This window comes from Falco peregrinus, chromosome 14 (assembly GCF_023634155.1).
Source record: "Falco peregrinus isolate bFalPer1 chromosome 14, bFalPer1.pri, whole genome shotgun sequence".
In the NCBI taxonomy this organism is placed as follows: Eukaryota; Metazoa; Chordata; class Aves; order Falconiformes; family Falconidae; genus Falco; species Falco peregrinus.
Window position 1 is genome coordinate 21500056 of NC_073734.1, and position 24275 is coordinate 21524330.

Below are 24275 nucleotides of genomic sequence, written 5' to 3' on the forward strand. Positions count from 1 at the left end.
GGGAGGCAGCGGGCAGGCAGAGTTGGGAGGAAGGAGGGAACAGTCATGTCCACAAATGCAGACACTAACTATTTACGGAGGCAGAAAAAGGTATTTCCCATTTTTATCCTCCACCTCACCTTCCCTCTTCACAGAAACCATGCCCACCGCCAGCATGGCTGCGCACCAGCCCCAGCCAGGCTCCAAGAGCTGATCCACGCGCAGGAGAAACAAAAGCAGCATTTCCACAGAAAAGTGTCTGCAGGCTGATGATAAAGCCTGGACGCTAACCCATACGCAGCGTACGTGCCATGATCCCCTTCCTTCCTCCTGCACCCAATCTCAAGTTCAAATAAATTACCCCAGGAACCTGCATTTTTGGGGATGTACCTTCCAGAGTTTTTCAGCTTTGAAAACATTTCCAGTGATGCACCATGCAATCAGGACAGCAGACTTCAGATTACTGCTGCTGGCATGTCAAAGCACGAGCCGCTGCAGCTTCCCAAGCAGTGGGTGGCAGAGGGTGTATCACAGAACCAGCAGTGAGCAGGATGACTCCTGGGTCACGTTTTATTAAAGGACACAGTAGCAGATGTGTATTGCACTAACAGCCCAATTAACATATCCAAAATTGTGGAAATTAGCCTTGAAAGGAACAAATTTTGTGCATTATTTTGTGTAAAAGGACAAAAAGTGTTAGTATGTTTAACAGATTAGCCTCTATTTATTCAACTTCGGGTTAGATAGGCAAAATGTTTTATTTTAAAGCTGCTATTCATCATAAACCACAATAACATTATAGGTGAAAACATCAAACAGAAATATAAAACATCACCGAGAACTACAGATCTCGTATGTTGGATTTTGTGGCAAGAATGGTCCACAAAACTCATTCTGAATGTCCTCATAAGATCCTTTTTATAGGAGGTTATGAATCATCACATGATATCTTTAAATGGATGATCAATACTATATTTTCCCATAAAACGTTTGGTTTGAAATCCGATTTTAAGTGCATTAGAGTTTTTGTGCACTGAATGAGTGAGTGTCATAATAAATTGTCATCAAATATGAGAGAAATATAGCTTAGATTAATTGCCATATTTATTTATGAGTCTATAAAATACATTGTGAAAGTCCTGGCACATTTTTGGGATACCAGCTTGAACTTTCAAGAAAGTTAAAAGCATTAAACGAGACTGAAAGTAGATTTATTATTGGAATGTTTTTAATTGCAGTTTCAACCAGACACAGGTATTAGAATGGCTGTGCCCTTAATGGCCATGTCTCATGTGTTTTTTCTTTAAAAATGATATACTTTCCATATTTTTATTGATTTTATAAGATTTATTGTAGATTAGTGCTGCTTGTGTGTGAAATCACAAGTGGTCCCAGCTTCCCCAGAGTAGTGGGCTGCAGATGGCCCATCGCCACCGCAGCCCCTCCCCAGTGCCCCCCCAGCACTCCGTACTGCCTGAAATACCAGTGGAAGGAAAGACCAGAGAAAAATCTGAATGACCTGAAGGAGACCAGCAGAAGAGGCCTCAGCAAACTACCCAGCGGGTCCTGTTCTGCACTTGCTTCTACAAATGCAAAATGGAGTTAATTCAGGCAGGATTTGGAGGTGGAGTCAAGCTGAGCCCCTTCTTTACTCCGACATGAACTAATGAAGAGGCTCAAGGCCAACTGACTGACTTGGGTTAAGTGTCTTCTAGTTTTGGAGTAAGTTATAAAGTCTTTGAGTTTTTAAGATACAAAAAACACAACTGGGCTTTTGTAAATTACAAATTAAAGTAAATAAGGAAGCAGTTCTGACATCCACGTCTAATAGTGCAATTGGTGATAACTCTTGGAAAATAAGGCGCTTTTGCATGCAACCAGCATGCTATTTAAAAAATAGATCCTGGAAATTACAGCAAGCAGACTAGGTAATGGAACAAAACTGTCCTTCACTGCCACAGAACAAAAATGACAAACTATACCTAAGGTGATACTAATTTTAAACCCCTCAGCTTTGCAGCCACGTGCCTTTCACAGCAACTGCACATCAGCTGATACAAAGGCCATGAAAGCACTGATACCTGGTGAGCCCAATATCCTGCTCAAGCTGTGTCAGAACAGCAATCGCTTTGTCAACAACAAAAAAATATTCAAAATTATTTCTATTGATTTTATTGGAAACTGAATCCACAGAGGGGTTAGCCTGAATGAGAGCTGTGACACTGCCCTGACCCTCCTGCCATGAGTTAGCCCATAGCTCAGCAAAGCACAAACAAGTCCTCAGAGCTGAAGTTCCCACAACTTTTGTGTAGACCCGTCTTCACCAGAAGAACTCACACTTTACAGGATAATCTATAAACAACCCTGAAACAGCTGGTACGGAAGCACTGCATCACCCTGATGCAAAGCACTCTTACAAAAGGAGTATTTCCTCATTAGCCGAGTACAGTTTCAGAAGCCAGGCTTCACGATGGCTCCAGATCCAAGGGAAAATCCCACCCTTGGCACGGCATGGGGAAGATTCACGTCCAGCTTCCCCCTGCCTGGCTGCCTCCAAGCACAGAATAGTCCAGATTACAGCCCTGCATCCAACCATCCCTCAACCCCAGGAACACCCAAGCCCAAAAGTCGATTTTACAGCCATATCCTAAAACTTCATCACAGCAAACAGGGTGATGATCTAAGAGTCAGCAAATCCATACGTCATTCTAAATAATCAGTGATGATGGGAGCCAAATGGAGCTGCCGGTCCTTGGAGAGGAGGCAGGAGGGTGAGGTGGCAGGGTCAGGCCACCACAGAGGACCGCTGCTCGGAAAAAGCAGCTCACCATCACACAGAGATGCGTTGATGCGGTGCGCAGGGACATGGTTCAGTGGTGGACTTCGCAGTGTTAGGTGAACCGCTGGACTAGAGAATCTTAAAGGTCTTTTCCAATCTAAAGGACTATACGATGAGATGAAAGGCGCCCATACAGAAGTGCTACTTAGGGATCTCTCTGAATAGGATTATTACCCTTGTCTGCCTCTTACTTAATTTCCAGATGAAATTTTACATGGCGCTCATTTAGCCATCCACTTAAATGAGAGGGTCTGGAGAAGCAAAGTAAAGGCCCACCCATGTATTTCTTCCACTTTGCACATACCAAAACCAAAGCAAAATTGTGCAGCTTCTTGGATTAACTAGCCGACTTACTTAACTCTCTGGAAATCCACTAACATCTTTTTAGATGTTCCCTTTCAGAAGACATGTGTCCAAGGCAATCAAAGTTATTCCTGATATATTTCAAAAGTGATCTAAAAAAACCCAAAAATCTACTTTCAGGTTTAGCCCTCAGCTGACAAGGCACCACATGTTATCTCAGCAATTATACCTCATCCCCTAAATCAGAGTATGTCCCGTGCTTTCTCCCCACTGTCCTGAAAACAGTTCTATTTTCTGCTTGTAAGTTAAGCAATTAAAATGCTTTATCTTCCACAAGATATTAATCTTAATATTGTCCTTATTTGTTTCATCTTTTTCTGCCTCTCATGCAGAAATCAGTCTTGACAATAGCCACCGAGATAAGAGCAGTAACCAGCGAGCTTCACAATAAACCATCATATACACTATTTTAGTTTGTCAAAACAATTAGTGTTCATTTTGGCTTTATTCAGTTAAATCTGCAGTGACTGATCAATATAAATTATGTATTAGGCTGCCCAGCTGTACTTGTTTATTCATGCATGGACTTGAAGAATTTTCATTTTCTCAGTACAAAAAAGCAACAGCCAAAAAATCCCCCTGTACTCTAAAATATAAAGACACTTTCTTCTCAGCCACATTTCTGCTACATGTTTTTGAAGCTGCTTTATTCTTACCCCGCTTGTTTCAATTAACCTATTATTTTATTTGCAGTTGTCGGCAGCTGAATTTGCATTGGTGGCAAGAACATACTGTTACTTTCACCCCTTGCAATTACCTCCCGAGCAAAGCTGTATCAGAGCTAAACCAAATGATGTTGATTTTAAAAGCATTAAAAATTGCATCATAGGCTTCATTTGAACTCCTGCCTTGCTTCAAGAGGAACTGCTCACAGAAATGTTTACAGTTAAGCCTCACAGTCCCCTCTTTCAAGAACAAAAGTTTGTGAATCAAGTGAGATCGTTTTCTGGTTTTGCTGGCGTTTATAGTCGCACAGCCCTCGCTAGGACAACTGGGTGAAGGCGACGTACACCGTGGGGATGGGACGATATGCTTGTGTGCAGGGAGAGAGATGGTACAGATTTAGATCAAGAAAAATCTGCAGTGACCACGTACAGCAGCAGTTACGCTTCTCCGAGACGCGGCATATGAGCAGAATGGAAATCTGGCTGTTGAAGCTGTTTCCCTGTGATGAAAAGAACGGCAAATTGCATGCACCTTCCTCAAAGCTGCCCTCCACCAGACTGAGCTCAAGAACCTGTTAACAGAAGGTTTATGCCAATATTTACAAATTGCAGAAAGGTGTTTGGGCAGCTTTGACATGGTGAGTCCGGTCGCTCAGTGACGCACTGACAGGGTGAATGCTGGCAGGGCTCGGCAGAACACAAAGAGCCGGAGTCTGTGTCCTCCTGAAGAGCTGGGGAGCGAGGTAGAACTTGGGTTTGTTAATGCCATTTCACATTCCAGGTTGTAAGGGCAATTAAAAAGGTTGCCTGGGCAGCTCTTGGGCATGTATAGATGAAAGTGTGCTACAGAAACATCTCCACAGGGCAGAGCACTGCAAGTGGCGAGAGAGCTGGGTTGCAAAAGGCCACCTACAACGCACCTGACAGGTAACACATTTGCTCTCACGTTGATTGCGCACAATAAAGGTTGGCAGACACGATGTCTGCACTGATCTGCGTTACATCTCTTACAAAAGTGCTTTTGCCCAGTGGATTCCACCCTGGTTTCAGCGGCCACTGGGCTCGTCACATGGGTGAGGAGGGCCGGGGCCCCGCGAGTGACCCTCCAGCACACAGCGCCAGCTCCCACGGGTTCTAAGCACCGGCAGGATGAGCACACAGCCACTCTTGCTGTTTCTTTCATCAAATAATGTAAGAAATGTTCTGGTGAAAAAATGACTAAATTTTGCTGAATTAAGTGCTTTAGAACAAGTGGGTTTATTACTTTATAATTAGCATAATTTCCCCCATAGGGATTCTTGCAATTAAATAATTAGCTGTAATGTTACCCAAAGGTGTCCTTTAATGAATTTTCTGAAGTTATTGCCCCCGTTAACGACGACCAAAACGGCGGGGTTCGCACCGCCCGAGCGCCCTGCCCTGCCCGCCGGGCAGCGGGCGATGGCAGCGGGCTGGCGCAGCGTCCCTCCGCCCCGGGCCCCTCCGCTCGCCCCGGCGGGGCGGGCACGGCGCCCCCGCTGCGCCCCCTCCTCGCCCCGGCCCCGCGGGCAGCGGCCGGGTGCTGTGCCGCCCCGACGGCGCGGGTAGCCCGCCCCGCTCCCGGCCCCCGGGCAGGAGCCGCCGCCGGGGAGCAGCCCCGAGCGGGAACCCGGCTGCCCCAGCCGCGGCCGCCGGCGGCTCTGCCCGCGGGCGGGGAGGGCCGGGGCCGCCCGGGCTCGGCGGCACCGGGGGCGGCACCGGGAGCCGGGCCGGGCCGGGCCGCCGCGCATCGCTCGCGGCTCGTCAGCGCCACCCGTCGGGGAGCGGGGCGGCGGGCAGCGGCGGAGCGGGGCCGCTCGGCTGGGGACGGGCACGGCGCGGGGGCTGCCCGCCGCTCCCGGCCGCCTCCGCGGGGCACGGCCCCGGCCTGCCCGGGACAGGTGCCGCCGGGCCGCCCCGGCCCGAAACAGCGGCTTTTTTGTGCTTTTTTAATATCCACCGGCAGGACATCGCGCCCGGCCGGGCCCGGCAGCGCCGCCGGGCGGGGGGGGGAATCCCCCCTCACCTCCCGGGGATCTTGCCTCGAAGGCAAGTTCGCACTATGTAAGTCGCTGGTTAAACACGGGCATCTCCATTTGTTAATTGATGCAATTACGCCGTAGCGGTAATGGGCAGGCCGGGCTGCAGGGCCATCCATCACCTCCCCAGTGACCTGCCGCGGCCCCGCCCCCCACACACACACCCCCGCCGCTCGGGCTGGGACCGTTTGGGGTCCGAGGGAGGAGGAGGGGATGCCGCGCTCAGCGCCCCTCGGGGAACCCTGCCCTGGCCCAGCGTGCCCCAGCGCACGGCCGTGAGGGGCGAGCCCTGACCCCGCGGAGTGGGAGCGGGGGGCACCACTAACCGGCTCCGGTGCGAGAGCCGCGCCGTGTTGCACAGCAGAGCCCGGCCCCGAGGCGGGGGGGAGCCGGGGGCCGCGAGAAGGGCCGGGGGGCTGCGCCGGCCGACCCGACCCCGACAGCCCCTTCTCCCCGCAGCTGCGGGGCTGCGTGGCCCGGGGGGCACGCTGCTGGGTGCCCCCCACCCCCCTCAACCCCCTTGTGTATTTTTTCCTCCCCATTACAAATTTGGACTGTGTTTAAAAGAGGGGGAGGGGGGGGAGAGGCCAACCGCGACGCACCTCCGGTCCCTGCCCTTGACGTGTCGCACACAACATTAAACCAACATGAAACAAGTGGTGGGAGCGGGCGCGGGGCGCGGGGCGCTGCCGGCTCCTGCCCGCCGCTGCCGGCTCCTGCCTGCCGCTGCCTGCCGCTGCCGGCAGGGCCGTGACGTCACCCCGCTCCTCGCCCACCGATGAACGCTAAAGACCTATAGAGCAGAAAATAATACAACAAGCAAGCTCCGTATCTTGCAAGCCCTACGTGATTTTCACCCCCTCTTTGAAAAAGCCCCTTTGCACTTAAACTCTCTATACATGTGGGGTGGCTTTTTAAACTCTCTCTATACAAACATATTTATTAAGAGCGATGGGAAGTGGGGGTTAGCCTATTTTTTTAATCCAGGCACCAACCCCCACACCGCCCCCCCCCCCCGCCTCAGATGTCTGGCTGCTTTTCTTAAGTGCAATCATCTATAATTGAGAAAAAAAAAAAAAAAAAAAAAAGCCATACGTGGAAATGTGTGTGTGAGAAGGTGCATCTTGAAGCAGGGTTTAGTTACAATCGATCTTGGGGGGAAAATATTGCCTATGGTCCAAAAATAAGGAGCAACTATGTCCTTCTCTCAGTTCGGATACCCCTACAGCACCACTTCACAGGTAAGGCGAGTGAGCAGCACTCACTTTTGTTTAGATTCTGCTGCTGCTGTCCAGATGTCTTGTTCCCCCTCCCTTTTTTTTCTTCCCTTTCCCTTACTTAGAGTCTTTTTTAAAAAGGGCACATCTGGAGCCTTTTTTTAAAAAATGTGCGTGTGTGTTTATGTCTCGTTTGTGTTGTGTTAGGCTTAAACAAGTAACTCGCAGTGTGCACAGCAAAGGCGTTTAGGAAACCGGTAATTCCCCCCCCCCCCCTCCCCCCCCCCCCCTCCACCGTTCAGTTTTAAGTGCAACAAACAAATAAATACATAAATCCTGGCTGCGACCGCTTTGCGAGCCCGCGGAGCGGCCGCGCTGCGCCGGGCGCTGCCCCCGCACCCGCGGAGGGTGTGCGGATAGCGGGACCCGCCGCTCGCCATTGCACTGGCGCTCCCGCGGAACCGGGCTGGGCCGTTCTCCCCACCCTTCCTCCCCGGGTCGGTCCTTTTCCTGTGTTTTATTAGTATCTGTCGGGAGGGTTTTGGGGTGGGTTGTTGTTTGGGTTTTTTTTTTCCCCCATACAATTTCCGAAGGACACCCCACACCCACACCCACGCACCCTGTATTAACTAAGTCGTCGCTATAGCGTACCTCGAGTCAGGATTTTTTTGGATGGAATTATTTATACACGGTAATCACTGCAAGATGTGCCTCCCTCGCTTGGGAAGTTAGCTGTCCCCTTGAACTTACTGAAATCAAATGCCTTCGATTGCGTTAGCTGACATATTAACTGCTTTGTCTATTGTCAAATTAACTGTAATCGCAACTTCTTGCCTTTAAATCAATGCAAATGGACCGAGCTGGGGCGGGAAGGAAGGAGCGGCACGGATCTTTTGCCATTTTCGAGAACAATTATTTCCTTAAAGTTTTGCCTGCTTGATTAATCGTGCCCCCTTCCCGAGGGCTCTCGCTTCCCATTCCGTTTATTTCCCGGCTTCTATAATTAGTTGCTTCAGCCCGGGTTTCCTACCCCCCTCCTGACCGCCTCCCCCCCCCCCCCCCCCCGCACACACACAGACGCGCACACAGATTCCCCCCGATGGGGCTGCCTCGACAGTCACTCGGCGCCGTCCCGCTCTCTCCTCTCCGCAGTTTTTCGTGCCCGCCAGCCCCAGCACGACCTGCTGCGAGGCCGCCCCCCGCTCCGTGCCGGATGCCTCCTCGGCGCCGGCCGCTGCCTCCCTCTGCTGCGCCCCGTACGAGAGCCGGCTGCTGGCGCCCGGCCGCGCCGAGCTCAATGCGGCGCTGGGCATGTACGGTGCCCCGTACGCCGCCGGCCAGGGCTACGGCAACTACCTGCCCTACAGCGCCGAGCCCGCCGCGCTCTACACCGCGCTGGTGAGTGCCCGCCCGGGCAGCGCGCCGCGGGGCTGGGCTGGGGAGGGGGGTTCAACAGGCGGCTCACTGCCCGGGTAGCTGTCGGTGGCGGGGCGCGGGAACACGGAACCGGCGCCGTCCCGTCGGGGCGGGGGGCTGGGGGCGGCGAAGGACTTGGCTGCCGCCGGGACCCGGGGCGGCGGGGGCACGGGGGGGGTCCCCTCCGGCTCGACGCCCAGCGCTGCCGCTTGCCTTGCAGAACCCCCAGTATGAAATCAAGGACGGCACCGGCACGTTGCACTCGGGAATCGCGCAGCCCGCTGCCTACTACTCCTACGATCATTCCTTGGGGCAGTACCAGTACGACAGGTAAAACCCCTTTGATCAGCGCCCAGCAGCATTAGCATCCCCCTGCGAGGCAGCGGCCGACATCAAACGGCGGGGAGCGGGGGGGCTCCGACCTGACAAACGTTGTACAAAAGAAACGAGGCGCCTCGGGAGCACCAGTCAGCTAAAATCAAAACTTCGGCAGCGATGGCAGGCGGGCAGGGGCAGGCAGGCAGACGGGCAGGGCCGGGCCGAGCCGGCCTGCCGCGGGGCCGGGGTCTTCCGCCGCCCCTCCCTTCCTAACCATCTCCTAGCAGGTACGGGACGGTGGATTTCAGCGGTTCGGCCAGACGCAAAAACGCAACGCGGGAGACGACGAGCACCCTCAAGACCTGGTTGTACGAGCATCGCAAAAACCCCTACCCTACCAAAGGAGAGAAGATCATGTTGGCCATCATCACCAAAATGACCCTGACGCAAGTGTCTACGTGGTTTGCTAACGCCAGACGGAGGCTCAAGAAAGAAAACAAAATGACCTGGTCTCCCAAGAACAAAGCGGGAGAAGAGAGGAAAGAAGAAGCCCCGCGGGAAGAGGAGGAATACAGCGCGGAGAGCGAGGGCAGAGGTAGGCGGGCGAGGCGGGACTGGCGCCTCGAAGTAGCTCGAAGTGGCGGCCGATTTCGAGCCCCCCAACCCCCACCCGCTTCCCCGCACCCGCGCTAACGCCCCGCCGCCCCCTCCTCCCCGCTGTGTGTCCGAGCAGAGCAGAAGAGCTGCAAGGAGGACAAGGAGCTGCGGTTCAGCGACCTGGACGACCTGGAGGAGGAGGAGGAGGAGGCGGGGAAGCCGGAGAAGGGCCGGGCCAGCTCCCTGCAGGAAGCCCCCGGCCTCGGCGCGGCGCTGCCCGAGGCTCGGCGGAGCGACTGCAGTCTGCCCGGCCCCTTCCGCGCCTTTCCCTGCGCCAAGGCCCCCGCCGCGGACTTCGCCCCGACCGGCCCGCCGCCGCCCTACGCGCCCGCGGAGAAGCCGCGCATCTGGTCGCTGGCGCGCACCGCCGGGGCCAGCGCGGCGCGCAGGGGCAGCCCCGAGGGCCGCGGCGCGGAGGGAGGCGGCGGCGCGGCGGGGGAGCAGCCCCTGCCCGCCAAGGCTTTCCGGAGCTCCGCGTTCAACCTGCAGCCGCTCCCGCGAAGCTGCGCGTCCCACCGCGGCCTGGGGGAGCCGTGCCAGTACGCGGCGGCGGGCGAAGGTACCCGCGGCGGCGGGCGGGACGGCGGGCCGGGCCGGGACACGGGGCGCGGCGTGAGCCCGCCCGGGCGCTGAGCGGCGGGCCCAGCGCGGCCGCGGCGCGGAGCCGTGCCCGGGTGCCAGGCGGGCCGCCCCGCCCGCGGCGGGGCGGAGGCCGAGGCTTCCCCGCTCGAAGCGAGCGGGCAGGGGCGGGCGGCGGGGCCGGGCCGGGCCCACCGCGAGCCGCTTGTGTCTGTGCAGGCTTCGGGCGGGGCGGCAAGGGCGGCCCGGGAGGCGCCGAGCTGGGCGGGACCTGCCTGGACCGGCTGCGGACGGCGTTCCGGCCGGTGCTGCGGAGGTGAGGTAGGTGACGGGCCGGCCGCCGGCGCCGGCCTCGAACGAAGCGCAGGGCCCGCCCGCCTGGCCCCGGGACACCGGGGAGGCCCCGGCCTGGGCAACGCCGCGCCGGGCCTCCGTCCGGGCGGGCCGACACCCCCCCCGCCCCGGGCAGGACCGGCGGGGCCCGGCAGGCGCCGGAGCCCGTCCGGGAAACGCTTGTCACGGCTTCTCCCTCCCGCAGGGCCGCCCACCCCTTCCCGAGCGCTGGCGACGGGGCTCCGGCTGCAGCGAGGCTCTCGGCTTGAAACAACGAAAGGAAGCTCTCCCCGGCCCGGCGAGGAGCTGCCCACCCCACCGGCCCGGCCCGCGGCCCTGCCGGCCTTGCCCTCGCCGGGGAGCGGCCCGCCGCGGCGCAGCGTGCTGCTCACATGGGGCCGAGGCGCAGACCGGCGCCCCCCGGCCGCCCATTCGCCGCTCGTTCAACACCCGTGATCGACGTCTTTGCCAAAAAAAACCAACAACCCACCAACAAAAAAAAGCAAACAAGAAAGACTAATCTTTCTCTGACCGCCCCCGCCCCCCCCCCCCGACGTGGTTTGTTTTCCCCTTCCCTGCCGCCCCTGTCCCCCGCTCCGCCGAGGTGCGGCCGCTCCGCGCCGTGCCCGGGAGGCGGCGCAGGTTACGCCGGGCCGTTGTACTTCCCGTCGCTGTACACAGATACCGCTGACAGTATTTTTCCGAGTCTGTAATTAACACGGATGAGCTGACCGCCGCGAGGCCGTCCCGTGACCCATGGAGCTCTGCAGCCCCGAGCCGGAGCGGCCCCCGGCCCCGGGCACCCGCCGCCCGCCCCGGGGCACGGCCGGGGCACCCCCGGGCAGCGGGTGGCAACCGGGCGGCGAAGTAGGACGTTGTTAGTGGGTCACCGCCGTCAGTCAGTGAAAAGAGCAGCGCTGCACTTTACAGGACAGACAAGAAAGGGAAACCGTATCTCTGCATTATTTCTGTTTAATTAAAAGTGTCATCAAACACTTTGTGTTGAGACTAATAAACCAAGCAGGGATGAGGAAAGAATGTTTCTTTGTTCCTGTCTCTAGAACCAGTGGCAATAATTTAAATTAATAACTGTGGTAATTAAGAGGTCATCTATAGATCAACCCGATACCTGCTATTTCCAAGTTCACCGGGGTCAACATTTACATTAAGTCATTTGTGGTCAATAGAGTCCAATGAATTCTGCCTTAATAAATCAGGGAAATCAATCTTGAATATCTAGTAGGCTTCTATATGTTTATCAAAGGCCACCACGACAAGTGGGGCTACAGAGCTGGGAGCCCTCTGGCTTTGCGAGCGGAGAAGCAGCTCGTAGGGGAAAGGAGAAGCTGCAGGTCAAGGCGGGGAGGTGGCGGGGGCTGCCCCCGGCTCCGGCCCGGCTGCGCGGAGGAGCGCGGAGAGGCCCCCGGGCTGCGGGGGCACCTGGCAAAGGAGGGGAACTTCGCCGGGCTTCCCAGGGACCCGGGTGGGGGAGTGTGTGTGGGGGGTACGTGTGCAGGAGGGCAGGAGGCAACGGAGCGGCCGGGAGCGGGGCAGGGCCCGCCGGAAGCAGCCCTGGGCAAGCGGCGGTGCAGAAGCCGCAGTCTGTTGCAGTGACCCACAGCTTAGAGTAGGGGAAATTAAGCTGCGAAAAGATAAACATTATTTCAAGTCGGATTTGAAGGATTAGGGCTTGTAATAAAAAGTATTAGGCCCTTTCCAAGGGTTCTTGCAAGGCGACTTTTCCGCCCCTCCTCTCCCATCGGAGGGGACAGGTAGTATCTGCCCTGGGACCTGGCGCAGGCTCCCCACGGTGCCCGCGGCGCGGACGGGCTCCGCTCCCCGCCGTGTCCCGGCCGAGGGGCCCGGGCGCCTCGACCCGGCGGCTGTGGCAGGGGCTCCCCGGGGAGGCAGCTCCGCAGCGGGCGCCAGCGCTGCCCGCGGGAGGTGACAGGAGCCGGGCAAGGGGCTGCCCCGCTCCCGGCCCCGCTCCCGGCCCTGCCCCGGCCTCCGAGCGCCCGAGGGGCCGCGCAGCCCCCTGCCGCAGTTCATTAGTCGGGTGCGGGCGTCGGGGTCTTTTTAAGGCAGTAAGAAGGTAACCTCTCCGGGAGCATTAAGACTTTATTTCCCCTTTATTACTTTTACTCCCCTAGTTCTGAAGGTCAAGCGAGCGAGATGCAGATTATCCCGCCCGCCCAGGACTCCCCTGCAATCTGTCATGCCGGCAAGATATGTATCGCAAATCTCTCAAAATATAATCTCCGGGAATCATATTCCGAATACTGTTTTGATTAAAAACCAGAGCGGAGATTGATGGAGAACTAATACCGGCAGCGGAGCCTGCGCGCGCCCGGGCACAAAACTGAAATAAGGGGCTCACCCGAGTGTCCCAGGAACAGACTCGGCACCTCCGGTGCCGCAGTGAACACATTTAAATGTCCCAAGGCCGGGCTTTGCTAGAGCTGGGCTTTGCAATGCCGCTGAGCCCTCCGAGCGAGCCGGGGCTGGCCGCCCGAGCGGGGCAGCCGGGCCCCGCAGGGCCACGTCTGGTGGGGAGCTCCGGGCCCGCTCCTGCGGGGCGGGGAGATGGGGCCGGTGGGGCCGGGGCTGCGCCGAGCCCCCCCCCCCCCCCCGCGGCGTCCCGCAGCCCGGCCCGTCGCAGCCACCAGTGCCCCTCGCCCCCCTGCGCCAGACGCGCAAGGTGCAGCACCCGCTGCCCCCGGGCCGGGGAGCCGAGAAACCGCCGGAAAGCCCCCCCCTCCCGATTTCGTTATTAAGGGCCGGGTCTCCCCTTTTTCCGCAGCCCGCTGGGACGCGCCTGGCACCGGCTCCGCCAGCCCCGCATCGCCCCCCAATTAGCGGCCGCGGGGAGCGGCGGGGCAGGCGGCAGGGCTGATTGACGCGGCCCCCGCTGGGGTGGGACGTTTCTCAAACAAAGTTGCCGGGCTAATGGCCCCGGGCGGCGGCGGGGCCGCGCCACTCGGCTGCGCCCGCTCAAAGGCAGCGCGACCGCGGGGCCGCCGCCGCCGCCGCCGCGCTCGCTAATGAAGTTTTGTCAAAGACAATTACGGGCTCGGCGGGGGCAGGAGGCCGCGATGACAAGGCGGCTTTGTGCGGCCGAGACGGCGCGGCTCCCCGGCCACCCCCGGCCCTTCCTGCGCCCCCGCGGTGACCCCCGCGGCCGGCCCCGCTCCCCGCGGGGGCAGCGGCCCCGGTGCCCGGCCCCAGGTAGCGCAGAGCCGGGCTGTGGCCGGCAGTAAACCTCCCGGCGCTGGAGTGTGTCAGCCTGATTTACGGAGGAGAGAAGCCGCCCCCGACAGCGGAGGGCAGAGATGGGCACCCCCCGCCCGCCCCTCGGCACCGCGCACCTCGGGCTGATGAGGGGTCTCTGCCCCCACTTGTCCCCCCCCGACGGGCCGCTGCACCGGATTCCTGCTTTAACGTTGTTGCATTCGGGAAATGGGAGAATTCCTGTGAAAGCTGTCCACCGAGCTGGCTAAATCTGTTTAAACGTACACCGGTGAGACGTGAAATGGGGGGCTGGGGCTGGGGCTGCCTTCAGCTGCAGCTGGGCAGAGGAGATGCTGAAGAGCTGGGCAACAACTATCTTCACCTGCCCCATGCTCCCGGCACCGGTGCTGTCCTCCATCCTTGGTCACCTGCTCCCAGCCCTTCACCTCCCTCCCACCCCCGGCCAACACGGGTGGCACATAACACACTTGGTGCTCTCCTAGAGAGCACTGGGAACCATCCGGGAGACCTGAGAAGGTCTGGACAACCCAAGTAACTACCCAGATGAGCACTTCCCAGCCTTTGGAAGCACAACCCTCCTTTAAGGAGCACAGGAGAGAGGAAACCTTTCTTTATTCCCGTACCAGCACATAAGGAGAGTGACCCTGACACTGAAATGGTCTGGGACCCCTCACACCCAGCTGGCTGGTACTTGATGGTCCCCTCAAACAGATTTCCCATCCCACATTGAAGGGATGATTTTTACTGGCCTTGCAGCAGCAAAACCCTTGGAGATCCCTCTTCAAAGGTGGCTACAGCAGAAGTGTTAGTATTATGTGGCTGTTGAGGTTATGGAGCAATGGATTGGAGCAATTAGTTCAAAATGATCTCAAAAGCTGCACAAGCGGCTCTCCAGGCCAGGTGTCAATTCAGGATCAAAGCATCTGTCAAGGGGAAATAATTTTTGCCATTGTATATTTTTTTTTTTACCTACTGTTCATCTGAAAATAAATTACAGGCCAGAACAGGTGGATAACATTCTGGAATGATTTAATGATTTATTTAATCTGGATTCTCTTTCAATCTACTTAGCAGGTTGAATACTTCTTTTTTTTTTTTTTTTTAGCCTGAATCCAAAAGCTGGGCTTTTCATCTAAAGAAGAGAAAATACCCTAATACACTGCTCTGCTGCTGTCAAGGTGTACTCCCTACTGCCGTCAGTAACCCAGCAGTAATGTTTGCCCTGCTGAAGGGCCTGAGGGGAAAACCTCAAGAAAACTGAGCAGATTTTCATTTTCTTTTCTTCCTTACCATCTTTCTAGTGCTTTAGATGTTATCTATCTTTCCTGGGATGGTGTCCGGGCAATAAGATAACTGATTGTAGTGTTCAATCACTACCTCTTAAATCTTAATATGTGCAGGTTTAAGAACTAAGACAACTGCTCTCTAGCTTTCCCTGTCATTAGGGCAGCTTTGTGTACCGCTGGAGCAAGGGAGGCCTTGGAGCCTGAACAGACACACAGGAGACTTCTGCAGACACCTATGGATCCACTGGCATGAAATGAGGCAAGGAGTGGTTCCTTGAGACATGTTCTCCCAAGGCTGGCACCCTGTTCCTCAGCAAACAGACCCTAACATTAGACTTTCCTTCTTGAGTAGACACAGTTTTGCTATAGAGGGATTAGCAAAATCATTGCCCATTTACTCAAAAGTGAATTCCCATTTACTCACAAGTGAATTGCCAATATTTGGTTTCAGCCAGAATAAGATATTTTATGGGAAAGATACTCTCAGGACCTGTATTATGCTGAAATTGGTGGGACAGCTTCCCGGATGGCTGTGTCTGGTGCTCTGTTCCCGCTGGAGCACAGACATGCAGAGCGCGACAGGAGCCGGCAAAATGCTTTTAGATACAGAGGAAGGTTACAGTGTATGGGGAGGGGCTGTAGTTACCCCTGCCAGGATGTTTCCAACTCATGTGCACGTCCACTTTAGCTTAATGGATTAAATTACAGTAGACAGGTCTTAAACTTGATTTAAATCTATCATACTCGGTATGTGCACCAGCAAAACCATACTTTTGGGTTTGGTTGGTTTTTTTTTTTTCCTTTTGTTTTGCTTTTGTTTAACCCAGCACAGCTCTAAGTGCGAGTTTGCTACTAGGGAAGTCCTGAGTTCATGCCATAGCACCAGCTCATTGATGAAGAGGTGTGTGTGGAAGAATTTCTGCATTACCAGACAAGACAGCCAGGCTGGTGAACCTGCCAGCCTGCCCCAAATACTGGCTGGGGTGACAGAGAAGGGACTTGGCATGATTACCTGTCAGCCTGCCTGGTGAAGGGCAGGTGCCCTTGGCCATGTAGACCATTCCAAAAAACAGGCCCACATGAGCTGGCCTGCAGACTAAATGTGAAACATGCAAGCTAACTCCAGTTTTTAATCAAAAATGTAACAGTACAGTCTCCTCCACCTGACTAGGATGACTCATTCAAGTGGATTCACTGCTGAATTTTAAATACACACATCGTCAATGTACAACATCTAAAAGATGCCCTCTACAGCCATCTGCTTACTAGAACATCTTAAATTTATTGAACAGGTAAGAAACAAACAGCAACTTGAGCTCCCTGTTGCCACAACTGATCCCACTGTTGCTCGCTACATGTAACAGAAAAATCAGTCATCCACATCACCATGCTCAGGTTTTCCCTACGCAGAGCATGTGAGGCACAGCAGTAGTAAGGGATTAGTGCACAAGGAATTGGACAGCGAGGAACTCGGAGTCAGCAGCCTACTGGGGATTCGTGCTTCCCAGTTAAATTTTGTTTATCTGACCATTTGCTTTGCGACCCCGCTGCCTCCAGCTGCAATTTATTCTGGGGAGGTCTGACAACCTGGTCACCATGCTCAGCTGGTAGGAGAACAAATGCTCCACATATTGCAGGAGGGTAACTTGCTTCTAGCAGCACTCAGACCTTTCTGCCGATGCTCTCTTGCAGTGTTCACAGTAGCAGACCTTTCCTGGAGCACAGCACTGCCTGTGGAGCATGAGTCTCCCTGACAGTGCAGTTGCGGAGAGCTCCCCAGAGTGAAAAGTGGGTCATTTGTTACACCCGCAGGACAACAGGACAAACAAAGCGCTTTTGAGAAGTGTCACTGGCAGCAGAGCTGTGATCATATTAAGAATGGGCAATTCTGCTGCAGCATTGTATCAGCAGCAAACCAGCCTGCTAGCCCACGATCCAAAACCATCAGTGACTAAGGAAGGACAGCCGCTTTTCCCTTGAATGCTAAGTACTCAAGAGGAACAGAAGCAAGATGTGTGATACCAGCCCTGGCCAGGTACCACAGCCTGACCGTTACCTAACTGACACCCAGGACACTGCTGTTGCAGGGCACTGCTCTATATTTACAAGATCTCACCTTTGCCCATAAAGGAAGATAATTCTGAAATATCCCAAAGCCACTCAGGGAGCGAGGAGATGAACGAATGAGTCCCCGTGAATCACTGCAGCATGAAGAAAAGACCCAAAACGTGAACAGCCCCATACTGCTAAGAAATGAAGCTGAAATCCTCCCAGAGCAGCAGCAGTTCTGCTGTCCAGCCACCACCTCAGCATTTGTTTGCCTGTTCTCTCCCAAAGAAAGGTCAAAAGCACTGCAGGGTAACCCCGCTGGCAGATGATGGTACTACTTACTCATTCTCATTGGCACACTGCAGCCCACACATCATCAGGATCAGGTAAAACCAACAGGGTGAAAATCTCTCCGCTTACCCACCTATAACAACAAGCAGCAGCACAACCGAAAGCAGATGGTCTCTCATGCACAGGGTCAGTCCCTCCTGCTCTTTTCACTACTGCCGCTTCCTCCGAGGCCACAGCGACCACCCCCTTGCTCACCCAGAGTCCCCTCGGCAGCATGGGACAGGAGCCCCAGCGAAGGGTTGTTGTCATTGGGGACAGAAGTGCCTCCTCCTGGAACCACCTGAGCTCATTCTTCCAAGGGCTGCACAACCAGGGTGTCCCGCAGACCCCTCCGCAAAGGCCTGGCAGCTCAAGGGCTCAGCAGCATTTACCAGTGCTGAACATCAAGTGTGAGCTTTAAATCTTTAGCTGATACAGCACAGAGTTACAGAAAACTGAAGACTTACAAAAACATAGCACTGTTTGGGAATGATAGAAAATAATGGTAGGTAAAAGTTAACGCAGACCAGGACAAAGTCATGTCTCTAAGGAGAAATAATTTCTTAACACGCATGCCAAAGTACTGATTTTTTAAAGATACGTGTATACTATGTTTCTGTGAACCTTCAGCATGCAGAGTAATGTAGATAGTGCAGTAACAGCTGCCTTAGCTGAGGGAAAGGCAGCTTCTACAGGCAGGATTTCCAATTTCCAATTTCTCACTGCCTGTCAGAGCAGAGCTGATACGCCTTCTGCTTCCATTTCATCGTACCCTTAGTGAGTGCATCTCAGTGGAGACACTATATTTAGGGACACATCTGCCTATCAACCATTACAATTTACCTGTAGAAAAATCAATTGCCAGTAAAACTCTCCAAATATCCTCCAGAATTCAGAAATGTAACATATATTACTCTTCTCCCTGAACTTGCCCGTAAAATATTGGCTTACTCAGTATTCTGTGGCAGGAAATTAATAAAACTTGTCCTAGTTCCTCTCAATTACAGCAATAAGATAACCTCATTTTCCCTTCATACACATTTAAAAATCAGGCTACGAATATAATACACAGTGTTCTGTAAATGAAGCAGATGTAATTACGGTGTGGGAGTGTAGGCTCAGGGACAATTGGACTTAGAGCACAACTCCAAAAGGTAAGAGCAAAGATGGTCTCTAGTCACTTTGCACCCCAAATCCTGAGGCTGGCCGAGGGCTGCACCACCTCCAGCTCCACTCAGCATGGCATTAAGATTGGTTTAACTTGCAAAGGCTCACAAATGACATTTTGAGGGCCGAGGAGAACCAGGACACAGCAGTGACCCAGTGATCCCCACTTCCTCGCGGAACTATGTGCTCTCTTTGTGCAGAGATGCCCAAGTCTCAGTCCGAAGGCTTCTCTGGAGCACAGCGCAGTGCTCGCCTCTCACTGCCCCCTTCACTGCTAACTGTCAGGTCAGACTGGTACAGCCCATACATCAGACCTGTAAGAACGATGACAAAATTAGCACCACTTGGATTATTAATTATGAAATTCAGTGCACTACAGTTTCATGCACTATAGTTTTATAAGCTTCACCAATAAGCAGTTTTTCCCTCCTGGGAAAACCGCGCTGAAGTCTAGTGGGTTTTTTCTTGACTACTGTATGGAAGTCACCAGAGTTTCATTGATAGACCTAAATTTCAGGTCTGTGTTTTTGCTCACGGCAGCCCAAACAGCCCAGTCATGAGTGCAGCAGTCTGTGAAGGGACCTTGAACATCATCCGTCGCATGGTTAGTTCCCTCAGCCTCTCCCCAGAGAAAACTCTGTGCACACTGTTTGTCTTCAGAACACGCTGGTTTTTGTTCTCCAGAATAAAACTTTTGGCCTGATTTCTGACAGAAACAAAGCTCCTATAATCACTGTGGGAGAACACAAACATCTGCCTGGCATTGCATAATTTCTTAAATTGACTGGCGTATTGCAGCCAATCCCTAGCATGAGGCTATGTGCGCTCTGGCCACTATCTCAAATAAATGGGGAAAAAAGTTTCTCCCATTGACACCCAGAACAGTTTCAGAGATGTCTTCCTCTCTAGAGAAACCCGGAGCAGCCGTGCTCCCGAGTCAGGCAATATCCTGAAATTCCTAAAGTCCAGAGGGATTAATCCTGGCCGCAGGGCTGTACTCGTGCCCTGTGCTCACTGATCTGGTTGGGAATGGCATGCTTGTTTCTTTCCCCTACATGCAATTGCTATGACTGATCATGCAAATCACAGCAGTGATGTGCACAATTGAAAATACAACCTAAACCATATTTTTATACAAATCTGTGATGGGCAATACCAAGGGGGAAAGTATAATTTAAAGGACTAAAATGATGTTTTTGACAAGAATTATTTGAGATAGAAAGTAGGGGAAAGACAGAGTGAAGCAAGAAATGAAGTACCCCAAAATCAGAAGGTATAATGAAATCTCTGCTAGAGCTCACTCATTTTCTTCCAGCCTTCCAGCCAGGTACACCGACATGTCTATAAAGCTCTGCTAATAGTGGTTATTAGTCCAAAGCCTGGAACACAATTTTACCCTATATAAAGTGCATTGAAAATCTAGATATTTTCCTCCATAAGGTGCCAACAGAAGCTAGCCCAACCTGCCAAATTCCCAGCGGTGGCTCACAGCTGGATAAATGGCATGCTGGCAGCTTGATGGCCAGTGGCACCGACTAAAGAAAGCAGTGATACAGAGAGGTCCTACTCAATGCTTTGCAAAGGATATGGGTTGTTTGCTCCAAGACATGGTTTCAAGAGAGCTGTTTGGGTTTAGAGGCAATATACCTGTTTATTATATTGATAAATGACACATTTTTCTTACTTGATTTGTTGAGGACTGAGACTAGGCCATAAAACTGACTTGATATTGCCACTTCACTCTCATTGATGTCTTTTCCGGTTCACCTTTTATTTGCATAAATAAGAAACAGAAAGAAACCCCTATTCTTTAGCAGAATCACATGAGATTCCCTGAGGAAGGTTGATGGATGTTGCAGACACACATCTCCCCAGGTACCGAACTCATAACAACTTTTGTCCCTGTGCTCGTGCAGACCCGCTCCCTGACCCCTTGCCCCCGCTCAGCTACCACAGAGCTGACCGGCCGGCAGTGTTTGCTCAGGCACAGGTTGGACACTTCAATGTGGGAATTTTGTGGGGAGGAACAAATGAGTGAACGTTAAATTTTACATTTTGTAATTAACTTTTCAAAAAAATGCGACCTATAAATATAGAGCTATAAACCTAAATATATACCTGTGCTTATAAATAGGCATTTTTTATAAATTCAGAGAACTGTGAAGCTTTCTTATGATGGAAAGGGCAAGAATAATTGTTTCTAAAAGAAAAAAAACAGATCGACTGCAAGCCCTCACATATCATAGGGTTGCATCTTGGAGTTTTGTCTCACTGTTGCAAAGATTACAACAGTCTTCCACAGCTGCATTTCACTTTACCATATCTTAAACTAAAATAACAGTTTAAACCAAAACGAACCTGAGAACCATCTCTTATTGTTTAATTTCACAAGTAGAAGCCCCAGTGAATATATTAACATGACCTTCACATGAGTGAGACTTCCACTGGGATGGGACTTTTTCGGGGTCAAAACAAAACCTTCAGAGACTTTTTCTCAGAAACTCGATCATCACCATAAAATTCTGGTAGTTGACCCTGAATACTTGAAAACTTAAGACATTTCAGGTTCAGATCCATAGTACTCACTCACATCTTTGCAGAAAAATCTTGTGGAACTAAATGGAGGAGGAAGATAACAGGTTAATTTCTGTTAATCTTCAAGATCCATATTTTCCTGTTCTGTGCACTCCACAGTAGTGTTTTATATTTATATATATATATATACCTGTTTAATTTTATCAGGCGGTTCTAAAGTCTTAAAATAAATTATAAGTGTCTTTATATAATTCATAGGATTTTTCCCCATAAGGCATTTCTCTTCCTTTTGTTTATGTTTTGGGAGGAAACATCAGTAGTACAAAGAAATGGTGCTACACAAAGAAAACCCCACCTCAAAAAGATGCTGCAAAACAACAAAAGAAATGAACACAACCAGGAGGAGAAAGCTCTGCAAGGGGGTCCCCGGTGGAAAGAAGTGAATGGAGTTTTACACACACAGACTCTTATACTTTTTGATAACCAGAAATCTACTGTTTCTTTCAATTTGAGTTCTCTCATCTAGGAGTCTTCTTTTTGTTTCATACCAACATTTGGAAAAAGCTTATTTTCTTTGCCGACCACTGGAGTGGGACTCAGGGACCCGAGGAAGGTAGGCTCTGCCAGTCCTGCACTCCTTGTCTTCAGAAGCTCACCTGGTTTAAAAATCAAACCAGGACTTGAAAAAAACCCCACAAACCACCAAGGAAAACAAATCCCAAAGTTTGTGCATGTCTTTCTGTGACTTTAGCTTTCTCTTGACCCATTTCTCTATGTATGTGCATCATGTACTTACAGGACATTAATCAGCATTGTGACCTATAAAACCAGCAGAAGATGGGAGGAACCCCCCCTGCATTTACTTTCAGATTTATAAAAAATTAGTATTTATGGATAAACCAGAATGGAAGGAACTGGGTTAGTACAGAAGTTCTGGCTGTTTATAACTCCCATCCTTGGAAAGTTTGTGATGAAGTGAAAAAGATTTAGAAGACATGAGCATTCCCCCCGCCCCGCCAGCTCACCGTACACAAGCAGAAGCTGTCTCACAGTTGGCTGTGGGTGGCAGGATGACCAGATTTTTTCTTTTAACATTCTCCACCAATTTGCTCAGTCCTTTTCGATGACACCTAACCATGTCAGACACTGATATACTAAAGGAAATGAAACCACTGGACCCTTGATCACCCCCACTTTTTTTTTTTTCTCCTTTAAAAACAACGCCACCAAAACCCCACAAACCACTGGCAGATGCAGAACGTATTTCCCCCTCATCACGGGCTGTCTGACACACACTTGAGCACTCCCAAACTGCATATTCCTGGTGGACCTGGGCTCAGAGGTATCTCCAGGAATGCCTGCCAGTGAGACAGTCTTTCCCACTGTCCCAAGACCCAGGAGCTGGTCTCCTCCACGGCAGCAGATTGTCCTGGCAACTAAACAACTGGTGACCCACTGGCTCTCAATCTCTCCAGACTAAAAACCTTCCGAATAAATCTCCAAGTGAGAAATAGCCATCACTTAACAGCAAAGTACCACAACTAGAACACCAGCAGAATTCCAGGCTCCTATTTTGGAAGAAATCTTGAAAGATTAAAGAGCACAAACACCCACCCTCTCCAAACAGCCTGAACAAAAAAAGAGCTGGAAAATATGGCTCACTTCAGTCTGCACTGCAGCAAGGAGGTGGGATTTTGTCTAGTTTGGCTTGGTAACATCAAGAGAGATGTCACAGCTGCAGAAGGGTGCAGCATTAACTATATAAGCCTGTCCACCACGTGGTCAGCTTCATCCTGTAGTCATCCTTTGGCTGTCTCCATCGCTTTTGTTGCTAAGTGGACTGGATTAAAGCCAACACAGATGCATTGCACACCGTCGAGTGCCACACTGATGGCTCCTTGAAGGGCTGGATCAGTTTAGCCAAACTGAAAAGGAGACAGAGGTAGCACAGTGCATGAGAGCCAGGTACCAGAGAAAATCTTGACAGACTGGAGGTAAAGCAGGAAAATATGAATGATAAGGAATACGTTTGAACAGAAGAATAATTAAGCACTAGATCAGATGATCAAAGGAGATGGTGAATTCTCCATTTCTTGACACCTCCAAATAAAGATCGGGTTTCTTTCTAGAGGATGTATTCCAGCAGTTCCATCCAGCTGCCAGAGCATTCTCTTGGCCCATGATGTATACAGGGAGCAGAAGCAGAGAAACTGGCTGTCTTTCCTTGCCTTGAAATATCCACATTATCAGCTTTCTTTGGGAAATCAACTTTCGTTAATCCCAGGGTATACACTTTTTAGGACTTTTTTTGGGGGGGTGAGGCAGGGAGGGGGGTTTAACCTCTCATTCAGGGACATATTACAAAAGAGTGGTACTCCACACTCATATGAGTTAAGGAAAGATTACTCTAGTGGGCAAATATTGCAGAGTATTTCCCACTTTAACCTCTGTGTGCGCAGTTTGATGGACGTTTTTGCAAGTCTTGTAGCAAAAGTAGATAAATGGCAGGAATACCTGCGGAAACAGTGGTGCTCAAGCACATAATGAAAAACCTGAAGGAGAGCAAGTTTTGACTGCATACTTTTGCCTATTAGCCCTGGAGTCATATTTAGCCATGCAGAGAACAAAACCCCCAAAGATCTAAACCGATTGTTTACTGCTCAGACGACAGTCTATTAAAACCGCCCTCGTTACTACAGCAATAGTACATATTTACAGGGATTGTGGCTGATTTTGATCAGCCATACCAAGCCATGCCTCAACCCATTTCATACTGATTAGAGTCTGGTCATATTTTAAGCGTCTATGAAATTATGCAAATGGAATCTGTACCAGAAAATCAGATTGCCAGATAATTGACCATTAATCTTTGATAAAAGTTTAAAAAAATTAAAGCAATCAGAAATCAGCTTAGCATACAGTCTCTTGGGCCTTATTTTGGTCTAGTAAGTCTGTACACTAAGCTGATTTCTGATTGCTTTAAGTTGTAAAAATTGCTTTTTAACCCACGGATATCAATGAGATTGCACCTGGTGTAAGTCGGGGCTGAATTTGATCCGCTGTGTGCCTTAATCACAGTATATTTTTGTTAAAACCCGGTATTTGTGTGGATCTGTGGATACTGATTTGTTCAAGCGCATGATAATCTCCCCCTAAGCCCGTCAGAATACAGCAGGTTAATAATGCTGTAAGTAGAATCCAATTTATTCATAAAACACCGGAACGCTTTAACCAAA

The 24275-nt window shown here is 52.1% G+C and overlaps 1 protein-coding gene and 1 long non-coding RNA gene across 8 annotated transcripts in view; one reads left to right on the top strand and one right to left on the bottom strand.

Annotated features, from left to right (window-relative positions):
• LOC129785618 (uncharacterized) overlaps positions 1 to 24275 on the bottom strand; it is a 786935-nt gene that overhangs the window by 365955 nt on the left and 396705 nt on the right. The gene's annotated exons all lie outside the window — the stretch shown is intronic.
• On the top strand, positions 6995 to 11461 carry IRX6 (iroquois homeobox 6). Its single transcript, XM_055818447.1, has 7 exons — positions 6995 to 7144; positions 8273 to 8518; positions 8757 to 8866; positions 9142 to 9449; positions 9588 to 10070; positions 10310 to 10411; positions 10629 to 11461. The coding sequence occupies exons 1-6, from the start codon at positions 7100 to 7102 to the stop codon at positions 10408 to 10410; spliced, it is 1293 nt and encodes a 430-aa protein (XP_055674422.1). The 5' UTR covers positions 6995 to 7099; the 3' UTR covers position 10411; positions 10629 to 11461.